Source organism: Carassius carassius, chromosome 33 (assembly GCF_963082965.1).
Source record: "Carassius carassius chromosome 33, fCarCar2.1, whole genome shotgun sequence".
NCBI lineage: Eukaryota > Metazoa > Chordata > Actinopteri > Cypriniformes > Cyprinidae > Carassius > Carassius carassius.
The window spans coordinates 13,981,241-13,999,620 of record NC_081787.1 but is presented as its reverse complement, the minus strand read 5'-3'; the positions used below and the strand labels follow the sequence as shown (position 1 = coordinate 13,999,620).

Here is an 18,380-nt window from a genome sequence, read left to right as displayed (position 1 = left end):
TCAAAAAAGTGGAATGCACTTCGATCAAATTACATTTTATACAGCTTTATGTCATTTATGTCATTTCTGTAGCTAGATACATCATTTGTTATATATTTTTTCATAAACTGTACATTTGGAAACGTTTCTTAAAGGCCCTTTAAGAGTTGCAGTGTACCTTACTGACTGAAAGAAAGATTACATTGATGATGATGACAAACAGCCAAAAAAAACATTTAATCAGTTTCTTTGTTCCTGTATTTTGTCATTACAAAACATATGTCCTGGAAATTATCACAAAGACTAAGATAATTCCAAAACCATCAAAATTACAAGACACAATTTCAGCCGCACAGTTTAAACCTTGTATTATTGAAACTCTGCAGAGTTTGTAAAATATTTAGCAGAGCTGTTTTTGTTGTCATATCCAAAGTCTTGTATGTATGCTTTGCCATTTTGTGTGCCAATAAATTGTGCTTACAAAAACTTTTGCCGCAATATTTCTGCCCCCTCTTACTCAAGTTTTACTCTGCCCAACATTTCCATCATGTTTTCTATATTGTTCTGACCAGATTTAAGGAAGATCTGTGCTGTGTAGATTGCTCACTAATCTATTAACAATTTCCATTACAATGCAGAGTTTTGACGGCATCCATGTAAATCAACTGCACTTCATCTTGTTCCTCTTAAAACGTAAAAGTCTCAATGGTGCCACCCTGTGTTCAATACCACATATGCAAGATGAGATTATTGCCTATTTTTTGTACATATGCAGTATATATGATCCCATGGCAGCTACTCAATGCATTTAGGCATCTAGATGTGGTGAAGATGACTTGCTGAAGTTCAAACCGAGCATCAGAATGGGGAAGAAACGGGATTTAAGTGGTGCCAGATAGGCTGGTCTGAGTATTTCAAAAACTGCTGATCTACTGGGATTTTCATGCAAAAGAGGTCAGAAAAAGAGAAAATATACAGTGAGTGGCAGTTGTGTGGACAAAAATTTATTGTTAATATCAGAGGTCAGAGAAGAATGGGCAGACTGGTTAGAGATGATAGAAAGGCAACAGTAACTCAAATAACCACTCGTTACAACCAAGGTATGCAGAATACCATTCCGTCTAACCCTGAAGCAGATGGGCTACAGCAGCAGAAGACCACACCGGGTGCCACTTCTGTCAGCTAAGAACAGGAAACGGAGGCTTCATTTCACACAGGCTCACCAAAATTGGACAATAGAAGATTGGAAAAACGTATCCTGGTCTGAAGAGTCGCGATTTCTACTGCGACATTCAGATGGTAGGGTCAGAATTTGGCGTAAAGAACATGAAAGCATGGATCCATTCTGCCTTGTCTCAACGGTTCAGGCTGGTGGTGGTGGTGGTGTAATGGTGTGGGGGATATTTTCTTCATACACTTTGGGTCAATTAGTACCAATTGAGCATCGTTTAAATGCCACAGCCAACCTAAGTATTGTTGCTGAACATGTCCATCTCTTTAGTACTACAGTGTATCCATCTTCTGATGGCTGCTTCCAGCAGGATAATGCACCATGTCACAAAGCTCAAATCATCTCAGACTGGTTTCTTGAATATGACAATGAGTTCACTTTACTCAAACGCCTCCACAGTCACCAGATCTTAATCCAATAGAGCAACTTTGGGATGTGGTAAATGGGAGATTTGCATCATGGATGTGCAGCCGACAAATGGCAGTTCTGGAGGCAAAAGGGGGTCCAATCCGGTATTAGCAAGGTGTACCTAATAAAGTGGCCAGTGAGTGTGTGTGTGTCTATATATATATATATATATATATATATATATATATATATATACGTATACGTGATATATATATATATATATATATATATATATATATATATATATATATATCAACGTATTCATTTTTAAATATTATTAAATGTAAATATTTTATATATTTCAATTAAAATACACATTAATTTTGTAAAAAAAATTACAAAACTATTTGGGGTTCAATATTTATCAATTATTTATGTATTAAACATTAATTTTGTAAAAAAAAAAAAAAATACAAAACTATTTGGTGTTCAATATTTATAAATTATTTATGTATTAAAATTTCTACTATAGCCTCTATTATATTTCTATAAATGGTATTTCATCGCGACAGTTTACTGTTTATCAATATCACGTGCGTGGTGTGATGACGTCATTGCGAAGATGGCGGATTCGCTGTGTGGTAGGGTGTCAGACGAAAAAGACCCCGAAAATGACGAGCACAAAGGGGTAAAATGTTCCTGGGCTGCAGCGGCCATATCGAGGAAGACAGACGTATCTGGGTCGACGGCAAAAATTACGGAAACTCTCGGGTTTTATGAGAAACCCGCCGTTAAGGACGAGCAGCACGAGCATTCAGGTGAGCTCGAGCATCTGACAGCTGACCTTCGTCTTTGCTTCCAACGTGGCTTCAAATTTAACGTACCTGATTTTACGAATGCACGTGTCAGTCTCTTTAATGTGGCCACATCTAAATTTCAAAAGTATTAAATGTTGTTTGGCTAATATTTTGATAGCGTTTTTGCTAAGCGGTCGTTGAAACGAGCTTTAATATTAAATTGTGTTCAGTTGTCGTGCAGATGTTTACAGGGCGCATATGTTGTTGTATTAATTTTAAACCTATGCATCAGAAATAAAAACCCCTAGCCTACTCCCGGTTTCACAGCCAAGTCTCCTTTGTTTTTTTCTAAGGCATGTTTATAAAAAATACCAAAGCCACTTGTCAGTTTATTTGAATAATTGTATTTCTGTTATGGATATATTGTGATGTTTATATGCTTCTGCTTCTTTCATTTTGCTAAACTTTTGCAGAAATGCTGATATATTTTCTTCTTGCTCTTTACCCCACAGACTCGGATGACTCTGACGAGCCGTCTCTGCTGAGGTTCATGTGTGCAGAGCTCACCAGGGGCTACTTCCTGGAGCACAACGAAGCCAAGTACACTCTGCGGAGGGAGAGAGTGTACACCTGCATGAGGATCCCCAGAGAGCTGGAGAGGGTGAGCCCCTCAATGGCAGTGCTCTTCTTTCTAGTCCTTTCATAACTTTCTAGTTATGTTTGAAAGCAAGGAAATTACGACATAAATAGCCATAAATATCAGCATTGTAATTTTACTCTTGTTTTTATGGATGCACGATACCATTTTTTAAGAACCAATCCGATCTGATCTGATGCAGAAAATTAAATGTATTAGTTTAAATGTATAGCACAACATATGATAGATAGGACAGAATAAGAAAGGCTGTCAATGGTCTTTCATTGTGCAAAAGTATTATGATATGGAAAGCTCCTATACGGAGAGGAACAAAGCTCTTATTCTTATCCCATGTGCAGAAGGATGGAGTCACAGCATTCATAGAACAGTTCAAAGCACAAAGGGAAGGGATATTGATGTGTAGTGTATTATATTATTCTTTTATATTAGTCTTAAATTTCAGTTATGTGCGCTTGAAGAGCAATTCATAGTGGTAGAAAGTAACATGGTTTAAAAACAGCACTAAACTCCAGCAAAACCATTGATCTTTATCTACAGTTCAATGATAATGTGAAAATTGAATCGTCTTGCAGAGAGTTTCATCGTCTTGACTGTCGTAACTGAACGTGATATGCAGTTTGAATGCTGAATGACAGACAGCTGCAGTGGGGAGAAGAGTTTGTGTCAACTTAAATTTAATGACTTAAACAGTTATCTGAACCTCAGTTTAAACTATTGGAACTGCTTCAGAAGACTTGGAATAAAATGTGCCAAAACCTTATGGTGCTTCAGAATGTTTTAGTGCCTTTCGTGGGCCTTAACAATAACACACAAATAGTATACGCACAATATCTGATTTGGATCAGTCTTGTCTGACGATACCCGATCCAGGAGAAAACCCAATCCGGGAGCCCAAAACCAATACAGGGTATCGGATCGCTGCATCCCTAGTTGTTTTGCAAAATAGAATAATTATTACTATTATTTAATTCTTTATTTACACTAGTAATATTGCAATAGTAGTGTTTTTATTTTGTGTTATAATTTAAATAATGATAAAATATATTTTGAGTAATAATAAGTTTTTTTAGTCTTCTTTTTTGTCTTTAGCTGATCACATGGCTGACTCTTATTCATAGTTTAGCCATTATTCAAACATTTAATAAATGAGAATGCAGGAGTTCTGCAGGAAATCTGTGAATCCAAAACTATTTTGTGTTGGTCTAGGTATAAGACAACATCATTTTACACAAGTCAAGATATTACTATATATCTAATATAATGTCATGCATCTAATTTTATATAATATTATAAGAATATTATATATTTTATTAAATATTTATAGATTTTTTTTTTTTTTAGATATTATCAAATGAGTATTTAAGATTAAAGAGACTGCAAAATAGTCCTTGTGCCTCCCTCTTCCTCAGAAAGTAATGAGTTTTTGAATGCCACTAGATGGAGTTCTTGAGTTATTGAAAACTACTAAGACTGGTTGAGTTTTTTATTTTATTAAGCATATTAAGCTGAAGATGGTAATGGTTCATAATAATGGGCAGTATGTCTGAATTGAAATTCTCATAGAATCTTTAGATTCAGCTCAAGACCTCAGGATCACGCTCAGGTTTGTGTGATATGCTGTGCATGTTGATAGCTGAGGTATGTGCACACAAAGACGGCTCTGTGACCCAGTAGGTGTTCCGCCCCTCAAACCCTAGAAAGAGCTTTTTTCAAGTTCTGTGCTGACCTGGAAACAGTTTGTTCATTATGCTTGCAATGCACAGGTGAGAGGTTAGATGTAGTACTACTGATTCCATGCTCAGTACCGATAGATTGAAGACCATACAAGCCAGAAACAGATTTGCTGTTTCCTTTCCTATGTTTTTTGAGCTGCATACTTAAGAGATTTCCATGTTGATTCAAAATGATTGCTTACAGCCAGCGGGTTCAATCTGAGCAGGTAGCATGTTCTCATCATCTTGCAGAGCTCAACAATAAGAATATCTGATGAAACTGATCTATCCACCAGTACTTGGTTTCTGCTATATTTTACACTTGTTCATCATGTACACATTTTTATGCTTTGCAAACTTAAACAGCTGAGGTTTTGTCAAAAACATAGATATTTACACTACAAATTAAGCTTGATTTAATATTTTTTTCAAATGATTTTGAAAGAAATCTCATGCTCAACAAGACTGCATTTATTTGATCAAAATACAGGGGAAATAACTTAAAATAACTATTTGTTTATTTGAATATATTATGAAATGTCATTTATTCCTGTGATGGCAAAGCTGAATTTCAGCATCCATTCCTTCAGTGTCACATGATCCTTCAGAAATCATTCTAATATGCAAATTTTCTGCTCAAGAAACATTTCTTATCAATATTGAATCAATGGTGCTGCTTAATATGTTTGTGAAAAATGAGATGCATTTGCTTTTCAAGATTCTGTAATAAAGTAAAAAAAAAAAAAAAAAGAACAGCATTAATTTTTTAATGAATACCTTGTATATTATTAATGCCTTAACTGTCACTTTTGATCAACTGAAAGAATTTTTCGAATAAAAATGGTGGGTAGGGTATTAATTTTATTTATTTGCAGAATTTTTAGTGATCACAGCGGTACATGGCTGTGTAGTTCCTGCTATTATTAGTTAATATATATAAATATTTAGTTTTAGTTTTTTTTGTACAGAATGAATACACCATGAATGTAACAGGGAAAAAAATTAGATATACAAATATGTAAAATACATTTTTATTGAAAGGTTTATGACGGTGTCTTTGCAAGTTCTTATCTGAACTATAGGCCTGCAGAAAAGCTCCTTATTATTAAGCCCTGTCTTGATTTATATTCCACTGCCTTTTATTTTCTTTGTCCTTTGTTGAGAGGGTTCTAGTGCTCTGTGTTCGTCTCCTAACAAGCTCTCTTTGTTTTCTAGCTGCTGGTAAAAATTGTCCCCCAGGATTCACACTCATCTTTAAAGAGCCGGTTGCTTGCGGAGCATGTTAATATTTTAATTTGTTCTTAACAGTCTTTCTCTGAACCGGAGGAGTGCCTCGTAAAGATAACAAATATCTTAAGGTTCCTGACTGCTGCCAGACATATTTTTAACATGATGTCACTGTTATTTCTGTATAACATGACTGAACACAAACAAAACAAATGAATTTCTACTTTGCATATTGCATATCTTTATGCAGGTGCTAATGTCACTGTTTGTGTCTTTCTACAGTTGATGATCTTCGGGTTCTTCCTGTGTCTGGATGCCTTTCTGTACGTGTTCACCCTGCTGCCCCTGAGAACTTTACTGGCCTTTCTGAGGTTGTTGACGATACCCTGCTGTGGCCTTGGGTAGTATTACATTTTTAATAATAATAAAATAATATTACAAAATAATAATAATAAAAGTATTTATTTTTTCCATAAAAAATACAGTAAAAACAGTAATATTGTGAAATATTATATTATTACAATATCATAATATTACAATGTAAAATAGCTGTTTTGCATTTTAATATATTTTAAAATGTAATTTATTCCTGTGATGCAAAACTTAATTTTCAGCAGCCATTACTCTTCTTCTTCATGTCTTCACGTTCTTCAGTGTCACGTCTCTTAAGAAATCATTATAATATGCTGATTTGTGTTCTAAAACATTTCTTATCATTATAAATTTTGAAAACAGTTGTGCTGCTCAATATTTGATATGTTTGTCTCAGGATTATTTGATGAATAGAAACTTTTTTTAAAAAGCATTTGAAATCGAAATCTTTTGTAATATCGTGTTTGTCACATTTGATCAGTTTAATCCATGCTTGTTGATTAAAAGCATGTTACAAAATTTTTCATAAAAGAAAATCTTACTGACCCCAAACTTTTGAGCGGTAGTGTATTTTCAGCTGAATTAAATTCTTTAAAATTGTTTGAGAATATTTTGCTACCAATCTTCTTACAGTTGAAGATTAGAGCCAAGGTGCACACTGTGCAATTTCTGAACATTTTATTTGTAATTTGTAATGTTTATTTTGCTTCCTGAGACTAAGGGTGTGTTCACACTTGTCATGTTTGGTTCGATTAAAAGGAACTCTGGTGCAATTGATCTGTTAGTGCAGTTCGTTTGAGTAAGTGCACCAAACAAGCGGACCGAGAATGCTAAAAAGATGGATCTCAGTCCGCTTCCAAACGAATTCTGGTGCAGTTTGAATGAAATATGAATGCAACACGAACCAAATACTTCTAAACAAACCAAAAACAGGAAGTAATGACAAGATGAGACACTATGTGCCATGATTTGATGTCCTTTTGTTTGGGGTGATTGGTGACTTCCATCAGGAAATATACATTGCCAGTGTTACCCGGTTTGTGCAATATAATTTCAATTTCACATGTAAATGAAGATGTCATACCAAGTTTAGCTTAAATGGCCATTCAGCCTTTACCAACATATATCTTACAAACATGAAAGATAATTTGTCATTCAGTCTGTCTTGATTCTTACCCAGTATCTCTGACAAACAAAAGTCGTACAGGACAAACGCGTGTAAAAGAGTGCAGTATACACTTGGCTTTAGCACCAAAGCATCTTCAAACCACAAGAAAGGAGTGGTGCAGATTCTGATTGTTACCAGTCAAATAATTGATGGTTAAATGGTTTTAGAAACCAAATTTTCCCATTGTGCTTTAATTCTTCCAGGTTCATAATGAACAAGTGTTTATTATTATTGACTTTTCCTCATATCAGAGTACAGTATAATACCTAATTCCTGCCTCTCCCTCCTCCCATCAGTGCTAATGTTTGCCCTTACTGCAGACGGAGCAGGTAGGATGCCTGCCTTCAATGTTTCAAACAGTCCCATCCTTCATTCTGTTTGATCCATGTTTTATATAACGAGCATGTGACTGAAACATTTGCATATGATGATGCAGTAATTTTAAGTCTCACTGCTGGCAAGTAAAGAGGTAGCATTTTGAACTGTTATTAAGTGTCAAGTCTGGCAGTGGTTGTGTTTCATAACTGTAGAATTTGGCTTGAGTGTGTGTCTGGCACAAATATGACTTTGAAGTGCTACATTACACTTTTCGCTTTAATCAAACTGCAAAGAGGTTTAACTGAATCCTCAGATCCATAGCTGCACTTAAAGATTTTATTAATATCTCACGGCCACATTTCCAGCGTCAGGAGATTATGTGGAAAATATTCCTATTTAAATGTAACTGAAGAGCTTACGAGTCACACTCATGTTTTAGTAAAATCATGATCAAATTTACTTTTGCCTTTAGGAGCCTTTACAATGAATGAGACCTTTCAATTAACATCACAGTAGCCTTAAAGGGCAGTTGGTTTGCAGAATTAAAACTCTGCATCCCATTCCTTCAGCAGGAGTCAAGGATATAAAGGACCAAATCTGTCTTATGCATGAGCCTGGCACTTTAGCTCAAGCAGAAGCTATCACAGATGACCGGTTTCGTATCCCGGCTGTCAACTTTGATTTTTAATTAAAATATTAAAATTTATGTATTTTATGTTTTGTACTTATGTAGTTATTAAGCTTCACAATTATTCTCAGAAAGGAAACTAACTCTTTGTTGTCATTTGCTTTGTCAAAAAAAAAGTGTACGTTTCAGTAAGATTAAATATAATAAATACTTTCATATAACAAGCATCCTTTAATTGCTCAAAAGTGACAGTAAATACATATATAATATTATGAATAATTTCTATTTCAAATAATAATGCTTTACTTTTGAAGATTCCTGAAACACAAAAATAGTAATAATATAGTAATGTAATAATATTTCACAATATTACAGTTTTTAATGCATTTTGATTAAATGCAGCTTTGGTGAGCATAAGATACTTAAAGATCAAAAAAACAATCCCCCATACTTTTGCACAGTAGTGCATATGTTTTCTTTTGACATTAATTTGCTAAAATTACAGTTACTATTAATTTATTTTTGTACCATGATAGCTCCACAGTGCTTTTTGTGTATGGGGGACTCTTGTAATCATAATTTTTCTATGACACAAAAATAAAAAGCTTAGCTTCTTTCAGCATTTTGTTGCCAGTTCTCAGTCTTGCCGTTTTCTGAGGATGTTTATAGATTCCTCCTCATGAGTGGGAGAGTGAAGCCTTAAGTGAAAATGAAACCATCTAGTTTTTTCTATTTTAATCTCCCACCCACACCAAAGACGCAGGATCTGTGCACACCTCTGAATCGCAGCTCAGATCCTCAAATAAATCGGATACCTTCTGTTCATTAGTTTTCTGCTGAAAGTGTCCTTACTGTGAATTTTTTTTTTTTTTTTTTTTTTCAATGTCTATACGTGAAGACCATACATCAAACATCTGCATGGGTTTTGAGTTGTTCCTTGGTGTTTTCTCTGGGTGATTTTCCAACCACAAATTTTATATACATATATATATATATATATATATATATATATATATATATTTATATATAAAAAACTCCATACAAAATTTTTTAAAGTAGCAAATAATTATATTTTTGACATTCGTACAAAAAGAAAATGCACAGTCTGTTAGTTAGTCTCTCGGCTGTATTTGAAGAAATGCCCATCTGTGAGTTTCTGTGGTTTGAAGGAAAGCCAGAGCTTTTTTTCAGTGTGATGGTGTTTTGAAGCTGATGTGTCTAATCATTGCATTTGTCCTCATTTTGTAAATTCATAAGAGCTATTTATAATTAATGTGCTCATTAAGCTTTTTCTGCAACTTGTTCTGACTCTCTGGCTTGTTTCATACACTTCTGCTGTATGATTGTGTTTATCAGTGGCTCTAGGTTCCTGCAGCCGGCTCAGGTGTGTGACCTGCTAAAAGGTTTAATAATGGTGCTCTGTTACTCCATGATGCACTACGTGGACTATGCTATGATGTACCACCTGATCCGTGGTCAGTCTGTCATCAAACTCTACATCATCTACAACATGCTGGAGGTATTGAATATACCTCAAACCCATTTCAGTTCAGATAAAGGATTTCACCTAAAAATGAAAAACGAAATTATTATTATTTCTCTTCTCACTCTTGGTTTGTTTCAAATCTTTAGAAGACTGTTTTTGCAGTGTTTCCATACAGCATAAAGCATCATACAGGTTTAGAACGACACTGAGATTTAAATTTTGGGGTGTGAACTAAATAGGTTTCATTTCGTCACTCAGGTGGCAGATCGTCTCTTTTCATCATTTGGACAAGACATTCTAGACGCTCTCTACTGGACGGCCACTGAGCCAAAGTCACGGAAGAGAGCCCATATTGGAGTCATTCCCCATTTCTTCATGGCTGTCTTCTATGTCTGTATCCTTTGTTATTATACAAGATGTCTGCAGTGCTCAGAATATATGATGTGTCATAATTTAGTGTTTGTATCAATACTATTTATTTATTTTTTTCTCCATATTGATGTTGGAGATGTGGTGTATTTGGGTTTTTTCACCAGTCCTGGTCATATGTCTCATCCAATCATAATTTAATGTCTAATTTCTTGTGTCTATTTGTTTCTTCTAAAGATTTTGTTATAAATAATATTCTTTTGGATCTGATTCAGTAATATACAACTTGTAGTACAATAAATAATATATTAATGATAAAACAGTTCAAATATATTTGTTTTCCTCAGTGTATATTTGTCTCAGTTCTACATGCCATCCTCATCATGGTCCAGGCTTCTACACTAAATGTGGCCTTCAACTCGCATAACAAATCTCTGCTCACCATTATGATGTCCAACAACGTGAGTATTTTCATGTTCACAAACATTTTCTGTGCAAACCATGGAATCGCCAAAATCTGAATAATCCAGTTCAGCAATTATTGTGTCACTAAATTGTGTAAAGAGGGTTTTTATAGGCATGTTTGTTCACGTTTCAGTTTGTGGAAATCAAGGGAAGTGTGTTCAAGAAGTTTGAGAAGAACAACCTCTTTCAGATGTCCAACAGTGGTGAGTCAAAGTCCAAAACTGTAGAATGGTAGTGTATGTCATGTACTAGTGATTTACCATGTTCATGTTATTTAAGGTGCTGCAAAATATTACTAACCAAGCAAAATCCCCCCCAAGATAATGGTGGTTAATTCCCATTTTCTTAGTACAAGATGCTTAAAATGTGGATTAAACCCAGTTCTACCTCAGTTCTGGTTATTCAGAGTGACTAGTAGGGTGTGCGACTCTTTGATCGCAAGGCAGTTGAAGTTGCAGTCTTGAACATTGTGTGTGGGCTGACTCAGAAATATTACAGCTACGCAATATCACGTTCATTATCGAAGGCGATTCATCTTGGATAATGAAAGCGATATACTTGACCGTCGCTTCCCCTCACGTTTTGCACAGATTGGAGAGAGAGGGGCTTCGTGAATATAAGATGTGCAGACTTTTTGGTTTATATTTCTGTCATACAGATATCAAGGAGCGGTTCACCAATTTCATATTGCTTCTCATCGTGTGCCTGAGGAACATGGAGCAGTTTTCTTGGAACTCAGGTCTGGATTAAGAGCCTTATTTAAATTGACTCATCCTCAGGACATCCAATATGTAGATGAGTTTGTTTCATTATTAGAACAGAATAGATTCCAAATAGCTGATAAAACCAATAATCCAGAAGCTTCCCTGGAGTTATGTTTCTATCAGCTGTTTGATCTCCCATTCTGACAGCACCCATTCACTACAGATGATCCATTGGTGAGCAAGTGATGCAGTGCTAAATTTCTCCAAAACTGTTCTGATGAAGAAACCAATTCGTCTACATTTTGGAGGGCATAAGAATAAGTACATTTTCAGCAAATTTTCAGCAATGCTTGGTTAATCTGTTAACGGTGTTGATATTGCTTTTAGATCACCTCTGGGTGCTGCTCCCTGACGTCTTCATAGTAATCATGTCGGAGGTCGCAGTCGACATCGTCAAGCACGCCTTCATTACTAAATTCAATGACATCACAGCCGATGTGAGAGCAGCAGATTTGTATTTTATTTTTTAAGATAATCCATCTCAGAAGTACACATTAAGGTTGCCAACACACAAAGCCCTTAATATGGCCGCCACATATGACCTTTGCCTTTCTATCATGTTCTTTAGGTCTACAGTGAATATAAAGCCAGCTTGGCCTTTGAACTAGTCAGCAGTCTACAACAGAATGTAAGTAAAAGTTTGTCTGAATTATTAATATAATATCTTATAATTTTCAACGCTTGTTTTATAAAATCTAGCCCTGTTACTGTATCTGTAATCAGCATAAAATGACAAAAAAAGTAAAAAATAAGAGGAAATGTGATTGATTCATGGACAGGCCTACACAGACTACAGCGATTCAGTGGCAAGAAGGATGGGCTTTATTCCTTTACCTCTAGCTGTACTGGTGAGAAGATATCTTCACTAGTTAAACTACCAATTCCAAAATTACACATTAAACAACAAATTATACGTTACAGATTTTATTCAAGTCTGTAACGGATTGCTTATGTAATACTGATACTGAGGATATGGTTTTGTTTCCTTCAGTTGATTCGAGTGGTGATGAGCTCAGTGAAGATCCAGGGCGCGCTCTCATCTGTCTGTCTGCTCCTCTTTTATCTTGGGTAAATGAGTTAGCTCAAAGTCTATTGTATCACATACAGTAATATGTCAATTTGACGGCATGACTTAGTGTGCAACCTAATCTATACAGACCGAGAGTGTTTGTTTTGATTTTATACTGTGCAAATACACAATCTGTGAACATTCTGTCAGCAGTTTTGGCCATTAGTGTCAAATCAAATAGAAACTACATTTCTCAGTAGAGGTGGATACACTTCTGCAGTTTTAAAATCATGGAGCGAAGCGATATGATTACGTTGCAGGGGAAGGCTCCTTTAAAAAAAAAAAAATACATTACCGTTCACAAGTTTGGAGTCGTCATTTGTCAACTCTGTTCTGAGAATATTATTACTTTTATTCAGTAAAGATGCATTGAATTGATCAAAAGTGACAGTAAAGACTTGTAAAATATTTCAGAAAATTTCTGTTTCAAATAAATGTTAAATCCTGAAGAAGAAAAAAGTATCACATTTCCACAAAGATTTTAAGGTTAAAAAAACTATAAGAAATGTTTCGATGGCACCAAATTGCCATATTAGAAGGATTTCTGAAGGGTCATGAGACACTGAAGACTTAAGCAATGGCTGATGAAAATTCAGCTTTGCCATCACCAGAAAAAAACTAATTATATTTAAATAAATAAAAAAAGAGATATTTTAAATTCCAATAACATTTCAGAATATATATTCACAATAGTGTTGTATTTTTTTTTGACCAGATAAGTGCAGCCTTGGTGAACATATGACTTGTTTCAAAAACTTTCCAAACCAAAACTTGTGAATGGTAGTTTATTTTCTTTTTCTTTTTTTAAATGCTTAATTTAGTGTAATAGTAGAGCAGTTGGTAACATTTTGCACAACACATGATTATGCCATTGTAGTCGCAGGTTTTAATTAATTTTTTCTGATTGTTTGGTCTGATTCTGCAGATTGATAACAATAAAAGTGTTGAATAATATAGTTATTCTGGGCAAGTCCTGTCACTATGTGAAAGAAGCTAACATGGAAGGTAAACTGTTTGAAAGACCGTCTGCTCAAACCTCAGAACAAACTCCCAAGAAAGCAAACCCCACCAAATCTCCCCCACCCTCAGGTAACACCAGTTTTGGCTATTCAGTAGTTTAGACATTCTGTCAGTTTCTCAAACTCATGTTATTTTGTGTGTGTGTGTGTGTGCGCGCGCGCGCTGAGGAGAATCTTTTGAATCAAAGTTTTTTTTTTGTTTGCTTGTTTCTTTACTTCTTTTTAGCTGAGCCCAAAGTGCAGCGACCCTCCACCTCTATCACCAAGCAGCCGAGCCCAGGAGCGAAGCCTTTTCCCCTGGCTCCACCTCCTGTAACTGAGGTGACCCGTGATCCGCCCCCAGATTCTCCTCCTAAACCAGAGGAGAGCAGTAGCGAGACACCACAGTCTTCTGAACTTAAACACAGAACCATCAAAAAAGATCTGTTGGAGATTGACCGCTTTACAATATGCGGCAACCGAATCGGGTGAACTTTAACCCCATCACCATAGTAACTGCTCAGGAACTAAAGTGGAGAAGACTCAGAGTCTGACATACAGTAATTGACTTTCGAGTGAGTTCTTCAGAGGTTGCTATGATTTATCTCTAAATGGAAAATTACTCGATTTGCCATCCTCACTGCTTCTATTCCTGTGGAATATCTTTCAAAGGTTGTACGTAAAGCGTTTTAAATCAAAACAGAGTCTCTTCGCCCTTGGCAGTCAGGCATATCAACATGGCACAGAATCCAGTGATGCTTAAGATATGTCTGTCTCCATTTAAACAGAGACAGAAAATCTTGAACAATAAAAGAGGTATCTTCTTACAAACTAGATCTTTCTCAATAGAAATTTGTCTTTGAGTGGAAGCTAAAAACCATATATTGTATTATTCGTTTCTTAAACTCTTACAAAAAAAAATAGAGCAATTTCATATTAATTCATATAATAAACAGATAAAGTTGTATATATGTTCACACACTTTTTGCTTCGATAATATGCTAAACGGATTTGCCAGTAGATTTGATCAGTCTGGCAAATATTTGTTTTAAGAGCTAGTAAAGGTATTATTTGTTTCAGTTGAAGTCTGTATTGGTACAGATACAGTTTTTTTTTTTCATTTTCTTTTTAAAAGTTTCTTTAAAACTCATGAATCCCGCCCAGAAAGGGAAGGTTTGGCTGAGCTAATGCCAGGCAGCTTGATAATTCAGCTCTGTATAATATACATGGTGCCAATCCAGCTGACTTAACTTTGCACTGATTTACCACATTGTCTTAAGATGTACAGAATATGTTTTTTAAGTATGATATTAAAATGTTTACACCAGCTATGAAAAAGCAGATAACTGTTTGAAATGTAAAAAATTAGTGTTTTTTTTTTTTTTGGATGCACATTGTTCGTGTATTTTGAAATTCAAATCATTTGTGACCAATCCTATACTGAGAGACTATTGTTTGATATAATTCATGTTTTAAATGTAATTAAATTATTATCCAGTAATTAATAGTGCAATATCATGTTGATACTGTTTTATAATGTTGATTTTGCATTGAAGAAGATTGAATGTCAATCTGAGTCTGTCTAGAATTTACCTCCAGTACACAGACATGAGGTGCAAAGGTGCCAAATGCCAAAGGACTAGAAGAATGGATATTCCGTCATTCTCTTTTGAGTGAAATGTTTTTTGAGAAAACCTTAATAGAAGTGTTCCTGCCATGTTTTGAAATATGCATAGTTTGCATTTCAGTTTATTGTAATTTGTTTTATCATTGTAAAAATCAAATGACTATTTTTGGAGAGATTCTCAACAGGGTTTCACATGTTGTTGTCCTCACGGTGTTCTTTTTATTTATATATATATATATATATATATATATATATATTATATAATGTTAAAAAGTAGTTTTATACGTAAATGTTGAAGACTAAACCATTTGTTTTTATGGTATACCATCCCTGTTTTGAGTACAGCTAATTAAAGTTGTTTTGTAATTTGTGCCATGTTTTATATGAATTTATACAGAAAGGTGTGTGTGTGTTTGGTTCTGTGACTGGTCTTCATATTGTAAGTATTTTACTGTGTTTATTCACCTTTTAGTTTTATCAGACGGAATGCATTCTCCATGGTATGCTCTGGTTTATAAACTGCACCCACGAATCTGACATCCTGAGACAGTAATATCTGCCGCTTTGTGACCTTTTCTCCTACAGAATTCAAAGACAGTGACAGACAGCTAGTAAATCCGCCCTCAGCCGCCTCCATTTCCATGTGTATGAGGTAAAGTTTATCTCACCTACACCCACCACAAACCTCCCTGTCCTTCTCCATCAAGACCTCCAGATACCAGGTACCTACACGTAAACACGGAGGAGGTAGAGCAGTAGGTTGTTTCTAAGGCAACCGTATATGGCCATTTACAATAAAGAAATCCTCTTGAATTTTTTTTTTTTTTCTTCTTAAAAATTGCAACAGTAGATATTAAATGGTGTTTTATCTTGATGTATTTATGTTGTTAACACTGTGGCTGCCCTCTGATGTGACCATGGTGATCTGTCTTTTTACTGCTTGCCTTGTCGGAAAAGAATCATTTCTTGTCCAAACAGACTGTCAGGGTTTTGACACTGTTGGATTTTGTCTTTGTTCAGCAATGTCTGACACACAGAACATTCTGCAGCCAGTGCATTCTTCGCAGAATCCTTTAATCTACAGCTAAAATGAGAATGTATTCAAGTGAATTCCTGCTCTAATATCATGTACACACAACATTCTGAAGCTCCATCACATTCTTTATGAATTAAGCAGTTGTTTCGCCAAATATAGTGAAGGGATATATGCCTGGTTTTTTAATGAAAGGACTTGTGCTGTAGTCAGGTAGACTTATTCCAGTAGCTTTTTGTACTTGCAAAGTAGTAAGTAGCATACAGTGACAATGGATGGTAACTTTTATAATGGCAATCATGTCCAATTAAATTAGACTGATATTAATGGTTTAATAGTGTAACATAAAGTGTTTATATTATAAGCATATGAAGCTTAATTATGATTGAAATAAATAAAGTAGCCTGCTTTCTGTTCTTGTTTGTTTTAATGCATTTGATGGCTTAAACTGGGAAAAATGAGTCATGTTGTAAGAGATGTGAGCCCACTCAGTTTGTCTTCTATCTTACACATGAAATGCTGAACAAATCCAGATAACATCCAAAAGTTTTAAATCCTGTGTTGCTTATATAATAGTCGCTCCACTACAGCACCTTGACTCTGTGACTGATTTCACCAGTATTCCCATAAATAGAAATCAGAGTAGGGCTTGAAAAATATTTTCATCAATCCTCTCATTTCCCTATGATTTTAGAGTTAGCTTTGTGGTAGGACTGTGTTTGTTTGACAGGAACAATGAAAGACGCTGATCCAGAATGATGCTCTGCTCGGCCTCCAACATTATTATGGATGTTAGTCTGTCAGTGTTGTTCCATTGTGTTCCAGAACACCTGGTCTATAGGATTTTAGAAGTACTTTGTATTTTATAAGAAAAGATAACTGAAATAAAACCTTACAAAATTTACCATGACAACCAGTTTCCACCAAGATACTTGTATCTTAATGAATGTTAATGCAGTAAACCAAAATAAATATGAAGGAGATCAAACAGGTGAACTTCTGACGTCTGCTTAAATTAGCGTCAAATGGTTGCCATTGTGGTTCAGCTATGTTTACCAAGGCAACTTTTGCTAAGAAATAGTGCATAAAAATATAATAAGGCAACTCTTCTTTGGCATTTGAAGAGCATTTTGGACCATATTACATTTTAGTATAAATTCTGAATATAAAGAGAGACAAATACTTCGAAGAAGGAAAAAAAAAAAGATTAAATAAAGAATTTATGAAGTGACATTCGGCCAAGTATGGTGACCCATACTCAGAATTTGTGCTCTGCATTTAACCCATCCGAAGTGCACACACACAGAGCAGTGAACACACACACACACACTGTGAGCACACACCCGGAGCAGTGGGCAGCCATTTATGCTGCGGCGCCCGGGGACATTGGTGATTCATTTGATCCAAATCCCAAGATATTAATAGCAGCGTCCCTTCAAACTAAATAATTTATTTAGCCTAATAAAATTTATAAATAATCCATTCCAAAAAAATTGTTAGGCTAGGCTACCGTAACCGTATGATAAAACGTTTGGTGTGACGTGGACGGTAATAATATCCTGCGAACATTTGGTGTTGAGTAGTGTTTAATGATGATTGAAATCCGTTTATATGTAAAAAATCGCGTCTCATATACTCTTCAGCACCCGACAGGCACTGCGGTCAAGCCAGCCGCCAAGTAGAAAAGCACGGTCAATCTAGCCGCCACGTTATTTCTAGAGTCGCGTATAAACTGTGTATTACGGTAATACCGTCAGAGAACTGATCTGAATGCAGTGCTCTTCCAGCGAACGCTACTTTTTTTCCCCAACACACAGTCCGTTACTGTCTGATGCTGAATACCAAAATAAAAACCCTCTAATACTCATATTACAAAATAAGAACAATAATATATGCTTGCTGTATCTCTCCATTCGAAAAGCTAGAAAAATAAAAGTTCTACAATGCACAGACTGGTTCCACATCAGACAGAAAGTACAGTGTCAGCTGAATGCTGCTGCATCTACATTCAAAAATCTATAAAAATAAAAGTTATAGATTGCACAGACCACTTTCACCTCAGATTGAGAGTACACCTTACCACAATGTCAGCTGCATCGTTTCAGGACTGTCTGATGTGTAATTACAGAAT

The 18,380-nt window shown here is 35.3% G+C and overlaps 1 protein-coding gene across 2 annotated transcripts; it reads left to right on the top strand.

The window, feature by feature from the left end:
• The first annotated feature begins 2,174 nt into the window (after window positions 1-2,174).
• Window positions 2,175-14,196, top strand: LOC132113791 (transmembrane anterior posterior transformation protein 1 homolog). 2 transcript variants are annotated; one of them, XM_059521790.1, is made up of 15 exons: window positions 2,175-2,376; window positions 2,868-3,016; window positions 6,235-6,353; window positions 7,789-7,821; window positions 9,795-9,957; window positions 10,183-10,318; window positions 10,657-10,754; window positions 10,892-10,961; window positions 11,417-11,497; window positions 11,850-11,959; window positions 12,091-12,150; window positions 12,302-12,370; window positions 12,514-12,590; window positions 13,517-13,680; window positions 13,837-14,196. In XM_059521790.1, exons 1-15 carry the CDS (start codon window positions 2,181-2,183, stop codon window positions 14,079-14,081), a joined length of 1,770 nt encoding a protein of 589 aa, XP_059377773.1. In that variant the 5' UTR covers window positions 2,175-2,180; the 3' UTR covers window positions 14,082-14,196. The 2 variants fall into 2 exon arrangements, with proteins under 2 accessions (XP_059377773.1, XP_059377774.1); XM_059521791.1 differs by lacking the exon at window positions 7,789-7,821.
• Window positions 14,197-18,380: the final 4,184 nt, after the last annotated feature.

Excerpts from the sequence above, each read along its gene's own strand:
- LOC132113791 (XM_059521790.1), top strand. The coding sequence starts at position 2,181 with ATGGCGGATTCGCTGTGTGGTAGGGTGTCAGACGAAAAAGACCCCGAA. Across the intron at positions 2,377-2,867 it reads CGAGCAGCACGAGCATTCAG|ACTCGGATGACTCTGACGAG; the intron begins GTGAGCTCGAGC and ends TTTACCCCACAG. Across the intron at positions 7,822-9,794 it reads CCTTACTGCAGACGGAGCAG|TGGCTCTAGGTTCCTGCAGC; the intron begins GTAGGATGCCTG and ends TGTGTTTATCAG.